At 47.6% G+C, this 15,420-nt stretch overlaps 1 protein-coding gene across 1 annotated transcript in view; it reads left to right on the forward strand.

Moving 5' to 3' along the window:
* The window catches only part of FBH1 (F-box DNA helicase 1), a 618,156-nt gene that overhangs the window by 241,071 nt on the left and 361,665 nt on the right, over nucleotides 1–15,420 (forward strand). Inside the window, exon 10 of the mRNA XM_086918941.1 lies at nucleotides 11,390–11,612. Coding sequence (XP_086775067.1) covers nucleotides 11,390–11,612 — 223 coding nt within the window. The remainder of the gene's footprint in view (nucleotides 1–11,389; nucleotides 11,613–15,420) is intronic.

The raw sequence follows: 15,420 nt of genomic DNA on the forward strand, positions 1-15,420 counted from the left end.
TGAGGGCGATAGAGTGAGGGCGATAGAGTGAGGGCGATAGAGTGAGGGCGATAGAGTGAGGGCGATAGAGTGAGGGCGATAGAGTGAGGGCGATAGAGTGAGGGCGATAGAGTGAGGGCGATAGATAGTGAGGGCGATAAATAGATAGAGTGAGGGCGATAAATAGATAGTGAGGGCGATAAATAGATAGTGAGGGCGATAGAGTGAGGGCGATAGAGTGAGGGCGATAGAGTGAGGGCGATAGAGTGAGGGCGATAGAGTGAGGGCGATAGAGTGAGGGCGATAGAGTGAGGGCGATAGAGTGAGGGCGATAGAGTGAGGGCGATAGAGTGAGGGCGATAGAGTGAGGGCGATAGAGTGAGGGCGATAGAGTGAGGGCGATAGAGTGAGGGCGATAGAGTGAGGGCGATAGAGTGAGGGCGATAGAGTGAGGGCGATAGAGTGAGGGCGATAGAGTGAGGGCGATAGATAGAGTGAGGGCGATAGATAGAGTGAGGGCGATAGATAGAGTGAGGGCGATAGATAGAGTGAGGGCGATAGATAGAGTGAGGGCGATAGATAGAGTGAGGGCGATAGATAGAGTGAGGGCGATTGATAGAGTGAGGGCGATTGATAGAGTGAGGGCGATTGATAGAGTGAGGGCGATTGATAGAGTGAGGGCGATTGATAGAGTGAGGGCGATTGATAGAGTGAGGGCGATAGATAGAGTGAGGGCGATAGATAGAGTGAGGGCGATAGATAGAGTGAGGGCGATAGATAGAGTGAGGGCGATAGATAGAGTGAGGGCGATAGATAGAGTGAGGGCGATAGATAGAGTGAGGGCGATAGATAGAGTGAGGGCGATAGATAGAGTGAGGGCGATAGATAGAGTGAGGGCGATAGAGTGAGGGCGATAGAGTGAGGGCGATAGATAGATAGATAGATAGATAGATAGAGTGAGGGCGATAGATAGATAGATGGATAGAGTGAGGGCGATAGATAGATGGATAGAGTGAGGGCGATAGATAGATGGATAGAGTGAGGGCGATAGATAGATGGATAGAGTGAGGGCGATAGATAGATGGATAGAGTGAGGGCGATAGATAGATGGATAGAGTGAGGGCGATAGATAGATGGATAGAGTGAGGGCGATAGATAGATGGATAGAGTGAGGGCGATAGATAGAGTAAGGGCGATAGATAGAGTGAGGGCGATAGATAGAGTGAGGGCGATAGATAGAGTGAGGGCGATAGATAGAGTGAGGGCGATAGATAGAGTGAGGGCGATAGATAGAGTGAGGGCGATAGATAGAGTGAGGGCGATAGATAGAGTGAGGGCGATAGATAGAGTGAGGGCGATAGATAGAGTGAGGGCGATAGATAGAGTGAGGGCGATAGATAGAGTGAGGGCGATAGATAGAGTGAGGGCGATAGATAGAGTGAGGGCGATAGATAGAGTGAGGGCGATAGATAGATAGAGTGAGGGCGATAGATAGATAGAGTGAGGGCGATAGATAGATAGAGTGAGGGCGATAGATAGATAGAGTGAGGGCGATAGATAGATAGAGTGAGGGCGATAGATAGATAGAGTGAGGGCGATAGATAGATAGAGTGAGGGCGATAGATGGATAGAGTGAGGGCGATAGATGGATAGAGTGAGGGCGATAGATGGATAGAGTGAGGGCGATAGATAGATAGAGTGAGGGCGATAGATAGATAGATTGAGGGCGATAGATAGAGTGAGGGCGATAAATAGATAGAGTGAGGGCGATAGAGTGAGGGCGATAGAGTGAGGGCGATAGAGTGAGGGCGATAGAGTGAGGGCGATAGAGTGAGGGCGATAGAGTGAGGGCGATAGAGTGAGGGCGATAGAGTGAGGGCGATAGAGTGAGGGCGATAGAGTGAGGGCGATAGAGTGAGGGCGATAGAGTGAGGGCGATAGAGTGAGGGCGATAGAGTGAGGGCGATAGAGTGAGGGCGATAGAGTGAGGGCGATAGAGTGAGGGCGATAGAGTGAGGGCGATAGAGTGAGGGCGATAGAGTGAGGGCGATAGAGTGAGGGCGATAGAGTGAGGGCGATAGAGTGAGGGCGATAGAGTGAGGGCGATAGAGTGAGGGCGATAGAGTGAGGGCGATAGAGTGAGGGCGATAGAGTGAGGGCGATAGAGTGAGGGCGATAGAGTGAGGGCGATAGATGGATAGAGTGAGGGCGATAGATGGATAGAGTGAGGGCGATAGATGGATAGAGTGAGGGCGATAGATGGATAGAGTGAGGGCGATAGATGGATAGAGTGAGGGCGATAGATGGATAGAGTGAGGGCGATAGATAGAGTGAGGGCGATAGATAGAGTGAGGGCGATAGATAGAGTGAGGGCGATAGATAGAGTGAGGGCGATAGATAGAGTGAGGGCGATAGATAGAGTGAGGGCGATAGATAGAGTGAGGGCGATAGATAGAGTGAGGGCGATAGATAGAGTGAGGGCGATAGATAGAGTGAGGGCGATAGATAGAGTGAGGGCGATAGAGTGAGGGCGATCGATAGATAGATAGAGTGAGGGCGATAGATAGATGGATAGAGTGAGGGCGATAGATAGATGGATAGAGTGAGGGTGATAGATAGATAGATGGATAGAGTGAGGGCGATAGATAGATAGATGGATAGAGTGAGGGCGATAGATAGATAGATGGATAGAGTGAGGGCGATAGATAGATGGATAGAGTGAGGGCGATAGATAGATGGATAGAGTGAGGGCGATAGATAGATGGATAGAGTGAGGGCGATAGATAGATGGATAGAGTGAGGGCGATAGATAGATGGATAGAGTGAGGGCGATAGATAGATGGATAGAGTGAGGGCGATAGATAGATGGATAGAGTGAGGGCGATAGATAGATGGATAGAGTGAGGGCGATAGATAGAGTGAGGGCGATAGATAGAGTGAGGGCGATAGATAGAGTGAGGGCGATAGATAGAGTGAGGGCGATAGATAGAGTGAGGGCGATAGATAGAGTGAGGGCGATAGATAGAGTGAGGGCGATAGATAGAGTGAGGGCGATAGATAGAGTGAGGGCGATAGATAGAGTGAGGGCGATAGATAGAGTGAGGGCGATCGATAGATAGATAGAGTGAGGGCGATCGATAGATAGATAGAGTGAGGGCGATCGATAGATAGATAGAGTGAGGGCGATAGATAGATAGATAGAGTGAGGGCGATAGATAGAGTGAGGGCGATAGATAGATAGAGTGAGGGCGATAGATAGATAGAGTGAGGGCGATAGATAGATAGAGTGAGGGCGATAGATAGATAGAGTGAGGGCGATAGATAGATAGAGTGAGGGCGATAGATGGATAGAGTGAGGGCGATAGATGGATAGAGTGAGGGCGATAGATGGATAGAGTGAGGGCGATAGATAGATAGATTGAGGGCGATAGATAGATAGATTGAGGGCGATAGATAGAGTGAGGGCGATAGAGTGAGGGCGATAGAGTGAGGGCGATAGAGTGAGGGCGATAGAGTGAGGGCGATAGAGTGAGGGCGATAGAGTGAGGGCGATAGAGTGAGGGCGATAGAGTGAGGGCGATAGAGTGAGGGCGATAGAGTGAGGGCGATAGAGTGAGGGCGATAGAGTGAGGGCGATAGAGTGAGGGCGATAGAGTGAGGGCGATAGAGTGAGGGCGATAGAGTGAGGGCGATAGAGTGAGGGCGATAGAGTGAGGGCGATAGAGTGAGGGCGATAGAGTGAGGGCGATAGATAGATAGAGTGAGGGCGATAGATAGATAGAGTGAGGGCGATAGATGGATAGAGTGAGGGCGATAGATGGATAGAGTGAGGGCGATAGATGGATAGAGTGAGGGCGATAGATGGATAGAGTGAGGGCGATAGATGGATAGAGTGAGGGCGATAGATAGATTGAGGGCGATAGAGTGAGGGCGATAGATAGAGTGAGGGCGATAGATAGAGTGAGGGCGATAGATAGAGTGAGGGCGATAGATAGAGTGAGGGCGATAGATAGATAGATAGATAGAGTGAGGGCGATAGATAGAGTGAGGGCGATAGATAGATGGATAGAGTGAGGGCGATAGATAGAGTGAGGGCGATAGATAGATGGATAGAGTGAGGGCGATAGATAGATGGATAGAGTGAGGGCGATAGATAGAGTGAGGGCGATAGATAGAGTGAGGGCGATAGATAGAGTGAGGGCGATAGATAGAGTGAGGGCGATAGATAGAGTGAGGGCGATAGATAGAGTGAGGGCGATCGATAGATAGATAGAGTGAGGGCGATAGATAGAGTGAGGGCGATAGATAGAGTGAGGGCGATAGATAGAGTGAGGGCGATAGATAGAGTGAGGGCGATAGAGTGAGGGCGATAGAGTGAGGGCGATAGAGTGAGGGCGATAGAGTGAGGGCGATAGAGAGAGTGAGGGCGATAGAGAGAGTGAGGGCGATAGAGAGAGTGAGGGCGATAGAGAGAGTGAGGGCGATAGAGAGAGTGAGGCCGATAGAGAGAGTGAGGGCGATAGAGAGAGTGAGGGCGATAGAGAGAGTGAGGGCGATAGAGAGAGTGAGGGCGATAGAGGGAGTGAGGACTAACCAAGTTAGCCAGCATCCAAGTGTCGTCATGGCGCGGGATGTAACGGCACATGGCATCACAAAGTAACATCACAGGAAGAGGCATCAGATCTTAGGACCTCACACACGTCTAGCAGGTTTATCAAGAGTACATTTGAGCGCACTGCGAGACTTACCAAATTAGATTTTGCATCTGGGGTTTGCCCAAAAAGTGACGCAATCATGACGCAAAATCAGGGCCTCAATTTATACATATCTTTTTTTTTAAACGTTGCTAATAAGAAACTGACAGTGAGGAGAAGCATGGTGGTGAATCTGTTATAATTAAATAGTTGCACTGTCTGCATTTTGAAATATCTTATGGGGGTTAAGGCACCTCCTGCAGAGATCTTTGTGTGCCAGCTAAATCTCATGGAATAATAATAATAATGGAGAGAACTCTCGAGGTTAACACATTTGCTGGAAAAATCTGAATGTTGTTTAGACCCAGTTTTGTATAAAAGTTGCATAGATGGTTAATGTGTCTCCTGCAAAGCACACCATGTAACATGCAGCCAGCATATTTTTATTTTATTTAGATATGCAAGTGGGTTACTGCTGGTGGTGGACGTGGTGGTGGTGGTGGTGGACATGGAGGAGGTGGTGGAAGTGGAACTTGGAGGAGGGGGACGTGGAACGTGGAGGAGGGGGACGTGGAACGTGGAGGAGGGGGACGTGGAACGTGGAGGAGGGGGACGTGGAACGTGGAGGAGGGGGACGTGGAACGTGGAGGACGGGGACGTGGAGAAGAGGGACGTGGAACATGGAGGAGGGGGACGTGGAACGTGGAGGAGGTGGTGGCTGTGGTGGTGGACGCGGAGGTAGTGGTGGACACGGAGGTGGTGGTGGACGCGGAGGTGGTGGTGGACGCGGAGGTGGTGGTGGACGCGGAGGTGGTGGTGGACGCGGAGGTGGTGGTGGACGCGGAGGTGGTGGTGGACGCGGAGGTGGTGGTGGACGCGGAGGTGGTGGTGGACGCGGAGGTGGTGGTGGACGTGGAGGTGGTGGTGGACGCGGGGGTGGTGGTGGCGGACCCGGTGGTGGAGGACACAGTGGCGGTGGAGGCGGACGCGGCGGTGGAGGCGGACGCGGCGGTGGAGGCGGGCGCGGCGGTGGAGGCGGACGCGGTGGTGGTGGAGTGCGGCGGAAGCATCAAAGGGCTGGGAATGCGCGGGGGAAGGGGCGCAACATGGTGACATGAAGCAAACTGGTGCTGCGCGCGTTCACACCACATGCATGCAAGCTTGCAGCCAGGGAAAACAGGGGTAGCAATTTGAAAAGTCCCTGTACAAAATGTCGAGCAAACTCGACCTAAAAAGATCATTATGCTGCTTATATGGAGGGCTCTGGCTATCCAATCCGATCATGCTGACTCCACCCGCATTTGTATTGGAATAGATGATTCTTACAGCCTTTTAAAACCTATCGTTCAGATGTTTGTTTAAAGGGACCTTTACCAATCAAGTTTGAAATAATGCAGTACGCGTGTTACTTTCAAGCAGACAAATCATATGACCAGGCCTTTTGTACAATATGGTTTAATGCATACACAGTCGAAAAAGTATTGTAGACACTGTATTCAAGGTAAATTTGCCTTTGTTTAAATGCACGTGCGGCAGTGCATCCCCAGATGTTGATCGGAAATGATTCTTCTGCATGGCGTATTTTCAGCCCTCGGTTCCCTGCACATAGTATGGGTCGAGGGTCTGGGTTCACACTGGGTGTAAGTTGGGCTGGGCTCAGCACACAGAGGTCCAGGCGGCTACTGAAAATAATTGAGGGTCTCGTTTCCATATTGCTCATAAGGAGGAAAATCAGATGTTCCCAAACAAATACAGTGAAAAGAACAATTGACTGGCTGCCATGCAAAGACCCTCATGAGTCTGCCAAGTGCATACAATGAGGTCACTAATAAATCATAATATAAAAAGCCCAAAAGAAAATGAAAACGCCGCCGAACGAGCTGTTAAAACCATAATTGGACAGGGTCTCAACAGTGCGTCTGTCTTGGCCAAACAGATATTCAATCCCGATGACGCACTATATAAAGAAAGAGAGAAAGTGAAAGATAGAACGGAAAGAACTGAATAGAAAGAAATAAAGTAACAGGCAAACCCTGAAAGTAAAAGAAAAATATAGGGATGAGAAGAGGGAATGACTAACATGGTGAAGAGGACGAAAAAGAAAGACAAATATTGGAAGAAAGGCACAAAGAAAAAGCATAAGAAACAGGCGAAAAGTTGTGAATTGAAAGACAACGTGAAAAACTAAAAGGAACGAAATTAAGGGTAAAAGGAGAACCCAATGGGATTGAACAAAAAAAATGAATAGATTGAAAAAAGGGAATACACAAAATGGAAGAGAAACAGTAAACAATAGGAAAACTTAACAAGCTCTCGGCATTGCGTGGCGGGGGAGCAGGGATGAGCATATGGGGTGTGAGCAATAACAAAATAAGAGGGGGAGCAGGAAGTGATGCGTGGCGGGGGGCGGGGGAGCAGGGGAGCGGCTGAAAAAGTAAACGGTACGGAGATTTATATGACAAAAGGGCCAGTAGAAAGGGATTGAAAAAAAATTAGCACATAGAAAGAGAAGAGAACACCAGTTCATTACAGCGTTTAAGTAAAATGACTTTTATGAACGCTCTAGGAAAGCAGGTGAGATAAGCTTGTTAATGAGGGGAAAGAGAAGGATGTAAGCGCGAGCGTCAGCCTTTGAAGTCTGATGCGATGATGGGAGGCACAGAAGTAACATGGCTGGTGTGGCGAGGGGGGGGTGCGGGGAGCGGGAGGCATTCCTTTGAAGTATAATGCCGAGCAGGAAGTGAGGCAGAGCGCGCGCTGGCGAAGTTTCGCGCTTGAATGACACCTATGCATTGGGCAGAATCCGCACTCTAAAACATCTTGGTAGGATTTGCTGGTGACCCTCTATATGTCTCGCCAGCAATGCGCAAGCGCATTGGCAGGCAGAGACCTAAAAATTACAGATGGAAGACAAGAAGAAACAGCGTGTGACACCTCACTTACTTTGTCAGCGCAGAGCTCCATTGCCGGTGAGGCCAGTTGCAACGATTTGATTGCACAGTCCCTGGCAGCTCCGCGGCCGCAGTCCAGATTGGACACTCCTCTCCGACCGACGTGCATGGCATTAGCAGAAGTAGCTGCACTGGACCCGCTGCAGGTGGCACCTGAGCCGAGGCAGTCATGCTGATGCACCACCACGACTGAATAATAACGCCGACCCGGCTGAGTGCCGAGAGCTGGAGCGGCCGGCCCAGTGTGCTAGCTGTACAACTGAAACTATGTCACCGCCCGCTCACGGCGCCTATGCTGATTGGGCAAATTAGATCATGGGGCAGGGCAGGCTCATGATTCAAAGAATGCGCGGTATAGCGTAAAACATTGTAACTAGCCGGGTGCTGAGCCAGCCCCCTTAAGCCTGTCGGACGAAAAGAGACAGCAGCCATGTTAAGAGCTGTGCAGTCAGTGGAGGTCACTCTTGAGCTCTCGGGCGTTGGTGCTGTGGATGGTGAGGGGGGCCCCCTGGAGCTCGGGGCTGCGGGAGCCTTTGTTACACCCCTGCCAACAAGAATATTGGAAATGAGTGATGTGATCTCCTGATCTTGTGGGCGGTGTGAAAGTTAGAAAGGTGGGTGCTTTGTTATTCGGTTTTATAAACCTATGAAGAACTTTCACCAGCAAATTCTGCTCCTCAACAAATACTGTTTACTAGCAAACAGTTAATATTACACTCACTGGGACCTTACTAAACCGTCAAATGACTGTCAGTATACATTTTTTGTTGCTCTCTGCATGACGTAATTGTAATTGCCTGCTTGTCATACCCCATTACGTGCCATAATTAAAACTACAGTCCTGCATTTCTCTTCCTTCCTTGCAATTTATAGACTTACCATAGACCATTTTGGAACATTTCCATCAATGTGATGAAAAGACAGTGTTCGTGGAGCTGGTAAAAAGCAAATAGGCTTATAGTAATCTATGCTTGTGAATGGTGTGTTACCTTGCTGTGAATAACTGTTCAGTCGATCTTTTCTGCTCTGTCAAGTGGACATTAAATAGTAGCAGATATAGTCCTAATCATGTTGTCCTTAATTACAGGAGCTTTTTTCTTTTTCCATATATTCAGGCAGTTTATCTGGTGAAAGGGACACCGTATTTTTCGTGTACACATTTGCCTTCCTTTCCCTTCCTCCAAACAAACAACAATTCTGCTCTCCCAGCTTTATATTTCATTTAGAGAGAGAAAACATTGGCTGAATTGGGGAGGCTGACGGATAGGGCCAGCAAACTTATAAGACTGCATGTGCATCTAGACTTCCATTTGTTACACTAAAAGTGCATGCGGGTTTATCTTACATGTGATAATTACATTTGCATGAGCCTGAAGTAAACATAATTGGCCGTTTAGATGAGTAAGTTGTACTTACACTGGGCAAATGTGAATTTTTCACAAGCCTCCATTTTGCTAAATCTGTTGATTTATTTGTTGTTCTTTCCTAGCCTATATCCCTACCAATGGTCTAAAATGGAAAAAGTGTTTCGTTTCTCTCTTCTCTTTCAGATGGGAAATCTGAGAGTGGATTTTTTCATATGTTCCTGTCGGTGTATTAGACTTTACAACAGTGTTTATAGCGGTCACCTTAAGTAGATCTGTCAGATTTGTTTGTTTCTCTAGTGCTGATTTAAAAAATGCAGTATTGGGGCTGGGATCTATTTTTGGATCTTGTAGTCTCCTTCCTCTTTCTCTTTTCCTGTTTGCAATTCCAAAGTAAGATAAGTTCATATCTGCTTCAACGTCCACCCCACGCACCTTTTTGGCCCCTTTCTGTGCATGTAGAATTAGCGTCTGATGTCTAGTGTCCTGCTCACCATCAGTTCTGGGTAACCTTTCTTCCAAGAGGTTGCACCTAGTCTCTTTGACGAATATCGCAATATCTAGGTGATGTGCACATCCCTTTGCTGAATCCTGTAACTGCATGGACAAGGACTAATCTGTCTTTGCTCATACCTGCCCAGATTTTGCTTACTTTTCAATTTGTTTGATACATTTATTTAGCACAGATCATGTCAATGACACAAGAGCACTCTACAGTGCTTAGAATTCGAATTTTGTTATTTGCAGTATTACATTTAATGGACTGAAAGGAGATTGAAATCAGCGCCCTGAGAACCACACAGGCGATTTGTTGTGCTTTATAAATCCTTGATTGATTCATTGATTCTGAAACCTTAATCTTGACAGGCAGAGCTGAAAGGCAGTCCTGAGGAGAGCATTGTAAGCTAAGCAAGTGATCTTTAAAAAAAAGTCTGGTCTCAATAGACAACCTGTTAAGTAAGTGTAGAATAGTTGACAAATGAGTGTATTTATGTCCTCTCACCATCACTAATGGGTCCTCCCCAAAAACACATTTCCGATGACAGTCCTGGAAAGAAACATGGCTTGAACCATGGTGTGAAATGAGTGACTTGGATACATTATTTTATCTTTCTCCGTAGAGATGCAGTTGTAGTTGTGCAGAGAAGCAGATATATTTATTACAGGAACACATATTAAGCACATAATCCAGAACAGAACCAGGGGATTTAGGTTGCCGCACAAACCATACAGTAATGCCATCCACGGCAACCATTGTTAGCCTAGACTCCAAACCTGAGATGTCAAAGATAAAATAATGCATCTTCCTTAGGTTAAACTTGAGGCAATTTACCTCCATCCAGTGCCTTAAGGCACCACGACTGACGCCCAACCTGCAGACCTGAAATATATTTGATGATACAATTCAGTGCCACAATGTACAGGTTTACCTCAATATCCATGAAAATGAGCTTAAGAGTATTTCAAATAACACCCTTTACAGATTGAACAGAATGGGTGGGGACATGATAGATCATCGCTCAATTTGAGAACTATGGACACATAAAAGAGGCAAACTATTGCAGTTCCATTCCCCATTCTAGCCTCTGAGATGTTAAGAAGAAACTTATTTTCAACTTTATTGAATGTGGCTGTTGTAAAGTAGGTACGGACCAAAGTGGAGTAAATTACGTGTTTATTGAAATGTATATATTATAAAGGCCCACAGAGAACAGATGGGGCAGAGGCAGTATAATCACAAGGAGGGAAAGGGAAATATGACGGGGCGCCGGGTGACGTCACTTAAATACATTCCTAGCATTCCAAAATTGAATGCGTGACGTAGTATAAACATAGATAACGCACAACAGTAAAAGTAAGGTCGCCGATAAGGACCACAATGTTAAGTCACAACAGTAGCGGAAAGTACATCTGCGCCAAGAGAAAGGATTAGTCCTTGTCCAGTATGCAGAAGACGTTACCAATAACCTGTAACATGGCTACTCGTCATTTGAAGCCCATTTTGTTGTGGCCCTAGCAGAGAGTTGTAGAGCAACATAATGCTCTAACCATTGTGCCCAGACATGGGAGTTGAGCCATTGACTGAATGCTGGCTAAGACCTCCAGATTGTAGGACGTTGACTACTTCTACTTGTATTGGGCAAATAGTTTAACTGTAGAAAATGAAATCTGTCTTGGTTTTATTGCTACCATATTTGTGTTACATGTTCACTTCCGCTGAAAATGAAGCTGTTGATGTGTATTCAGAAATATTGTTCTGCTAAAAATGGTTGGGAATCTTAAATGTGCACATCTTTCTTTTCTGAAGAGGGGTATTTTTTTCTAAATTTTAAAGGGAAAGATCTATTTGCCTATTAACTCTTTTTGATAAGTAAATGTTTATGTTCATATCTATTTGCAGCTACCAACAAAAGAAGAAGTTAAACACTTCCAAGTTGACACCCTTCACAGTCAACCTTGTTCTACCAGAAGGCCAGGCTGGTTTCATTAGGGCAAAAATGGTTGCTCAGACAGTTGAAGCCTTCTTTGCGTCTGCTGATGCATCCATCACTACAGAGCATGTGCCTGTGTGGCGCAAAGATACACATGGGCAAAGGGTCATGGTAGACCAGGTGGAAAAACAGGTAAGTTCTACCATTAAAGACGCAACTATATTCTCAATATAACAACTGATTTGAGATGAAAACATTATTTTAGTGTCGATGAGCTGGTATTGGTACTCTTTTAAAAAAAAAAAAAAATACATTATTTGCTTTTTTTTTAAAGTGCGTAAATATAACAGGCATGTCACATGAATCCATCCTCCATACCCTGCCTCCCCTCTACCCTCCACCCGCCATACCCATAATCCCACAAGTATCAAGACATATAGATAAAATAATGCCCCACCTATCTCTATAGTGCACAGATCATTCGCAGACCTCCCCACATGTAACCTGGAGAACAGAGTAGTCCTTCCTCCTCTTTTCACAGTCCCCCATCCAAGCCATGGTATTGTCTCCACTTCCCCCATACTCTAGTGAACTTCTTGGGACAAAGTGGAGGTTGTTGCATCTCGCCCTGTTTTCTGCATTGTCCACCTTCCACAGCAGCTGCTTATGAGACGACTGATGCTCCGCCATACCTTTTCTCATATCTTGTATGGTGTCCTCAGCTTCCCCCAATCTCGTTTCCGATTCCGTTACTCGTTTCGCCAAATTTTGGAGATCTTGCCATAAGAGCGTTACTTCTGTGCCCACCTCTCCGATTTTATTCTCCAGGGCTTCGCGGGACGCCTGTATTGCGTTTATCAGCAGGGCTGTGTCCGAACTAGTAGCCGTAGAGTCATCGTCCGGCGGGGGCCGTCTTGGTATATCGGTCCAGTGTTCCCTGCCTGGGAGGTTTAGGATCCTGGTCCTTCGTCTTGCCCATATTGCGCCTCTGTGGGCCACACACCTTTAGCAACTACTCTGTCCTAGCGCCTTCTAGCCCCTCACCTCGACCCGCCACTTCCAGGTCCTCCTCCGGACAGTCCCTCCAATGCTACTTGCCCACCAGCTGTTCACTCGTCCTGGCCTCCAGCAAGAAACGGCCACTGTGTCCCCATGTGGAGGGGGAGAGGGGGAACGAGGAGGAGGGAGGCAAGCGGGGAAACCTGCACCCCCAGGCGGCCTAGTCCAGCAGGGCCAGGGACAAGTCACACCATGTTGTCTCCACTTTGATCTGCCCAGTCCCTTGCGCCCGTGCAGCCTAGAGAGATCAGGTTATGAATTGATGTGGGCGAAATTTGCATGCCCCCGCTGCAGTTCACTAATCATGGCTGTCCCTTTTGTCTCCCACAACTGCGCAGCAGGTCGCAAGAAGGTCCGGTATGTGCCACTGGCCAAAGCTGTGCCCTCTGTATCGTCGCCTTTAGATGTCCGTAGGCCACCTTCTAATATTCCCTCTCATACCTCATACCCCCTCGTGAGGGGAAGGGGACGGTCTCAGTTGTCTCCTTTTGGCGCTGGGGGGTGGAAGCCCCCTCCGTCCGGGCCGGCCGCTCCCTCGGACCCCCTTCACCACCGTCTAGGCCCCAGGGGATTACCCCGTCACCGCCCACGTGCGGGGCCCCGGCCGCAGCCTCGCAGAGAGATCGGGTGGGCAGGCGGCCGCTTCGCAGCTCAGATCACCATGGCACAGCGCCCCCCCATCTCTCACTCCAGGCGCTTCGTCTCCCAAGACCAGCCCTCACCTCCTGGTTCGGCAAGAGCAGTTGGGCCAGCGGGTCCCGCTCCCAGCGTCCGCTCCTCCTCTCTCCGTCTCGCCGACTCCTCGGGCCGATGCAGAGCTCCGCCAGAGCCCCCACTTCCTCTTGTGGCCTCGGCGACCAAGCGGGGATATGCCTCCGGACACCCACAATGCCCAACAGTCGGGCGTACCTCCAGCCGCGTTGTCTCTCCTCCTCAGCATCCCTGCGGTGCCATCTTGGATCTCGCTCCGAGGCCCTCGGAACAGCTTGCACCGCTGAGGATTACGGGCTCACCGAGTCTCTCACTCGCCACTTTCTGTCGTCTGAGTGGGTTTTGGACGCCCAGGGATAGAAATGCGTTGTTTTTGGGACCTCAGGCCACCATTAAGTATGTCGGATCAATTCAGGTTGCCGGAGCAGTGCAGGCACACGTTCTACTTGGCCATGTTGCTGGCCACACCCCCTCTGGTATTGGTACTCTTAAGCAAACATAATAAGTTCCATAAATAAACCCAGCATTTCCCTGACCAGTAGGGTGAATTGTATTATTCATCATCCACCATGACCATAAGAGTTTATGATCATACAGACAAAACGCTCTTGGGTGAAAAGATTAAAGGTTTTCAAATTGCTATAGGTCATTATTTCTGTCTCTGACTGATGTCACTGTGCACACTCCCACAGGCAAGAATCTCTCCTAAGTTTATGTACGTTTATACAAGCAAAACATGGACGTGTAGTGAGGGAATGAATCTGAGTATGCAACATCATCATTTTTTTGTTTAAATATCTTTGTTTACATTTTGTTATTTGTTTTTAATAGACATGTTTCAAACTTGCAGATGACAGTATATGTGTATATATATATATATATATATATATATATATATTCACTGAAAAAACCATAGGTTTAACACCAGTTATAGCTAGCTAGACATTTTACTCATACAAAACCATTGAAATTCCCACGTTATAGTTAGTTGGACTCACTATAACTCGCGCCCCCGCAATCCACTGCTGATGATGTCACATATTACATCAGTCATGACATGGTCAGTGACATCACTGATGACATCTCAAATGACATCACTGATTACATCACTGATTACATCATCCAGTGTCTGTGTGTTTCTGAAAAGTAAAAATACAATTAAGTTAAAGTTAATAATTTACATATTGAAGAATGAGTGGATGTATGAGTGTCTGGATGAAGGATTTAGTAGGTGCGTGACTGACTGTATGAGTGAGTAATTATTATATGTGAGCAGTTGATTCTCTTGGAATATGGGTTCAAGAGTGCATGTGGGGCCGGCCGCAAATGTAATCGAGATCCATGCCTCAGTAATCATGTCTAAGCACAGCAGCAGTAATCAATAGCATGCCATTATAACCAGGCAATATGTCAATCTGTAGTCTTGCATTATCAATATATAGTTACAAGCAGTCTTATTTTTGGTATACATTAGTAACAGCTGATCATGTTTACACCCCCCTCCCCAACAACCCTGGAATCCAATCAGGTCAGCATTCAATAGTGCAAAATATCGGAAGATAGTGAAGGTAATCAGGACTTTGCATTCGTCACGGCAGCAGTGTGGACAGTGGCCAGGTCATGCTCACACACACAAGGCACATGCAAGTGAAGAAAACGCAGCACAAAATCAAGAGGGTTAGGTCAAGTGGCCCCAGATGACAATTATATATTAACTATTCCTTAATGAGACAAAGGGTATCAAAATCACAATCCTAATTCGACAACGGACAACTATCCATAGAGTGACATCCGTAATAATCCACTCAAGCGCTGCACGCTCGCATTAAATCGCACATCAGTCATCATCAAGTTTAGACAGCATGTATGCAGTGTAAGGGCCCCAAATGTCTCGCGGGCGCGAGGCGGCAGGTAGTTCCTCATAATAACAAGTCAGCTGATCACAGCAATATGCCATGTCCTGCAACCAGAGTTTGACATCAGGTGCCCGTCTCCCACCCTAGCAAGAAGCCACCTTGCGTTTAGCAATCTGCAGCGCCAAGACCACTAACTTTCTCATTCAGGCTGGCACTCCTGAGGCTATGCCCAATAGCCATAGGCACGGGTCTTTAGCAATCTCAATTGCTGTCATTTCGGATAACGCTTCAGTCACACCCGTCCAGAAGGCAGATACTCGTGCGCATCCCCACGCCAGATGGAAAAAATCGGCGCCATCCATGCCACAATGCGC

This window comes from Lissotriton vulgaris, chromosome 1_1 (assembly GCF_964263255.1).
Source record: "Lissotriton vulgaris chromosome 1_1, aLisVul1.2, whole genome shotgun sequence".
Lineage (NCBI taxonomy): Eukaryota > Metazoa > Chordata > Amphibia > Caudata > Salamandridae > Lissotriton > Lissotriton vulgaris.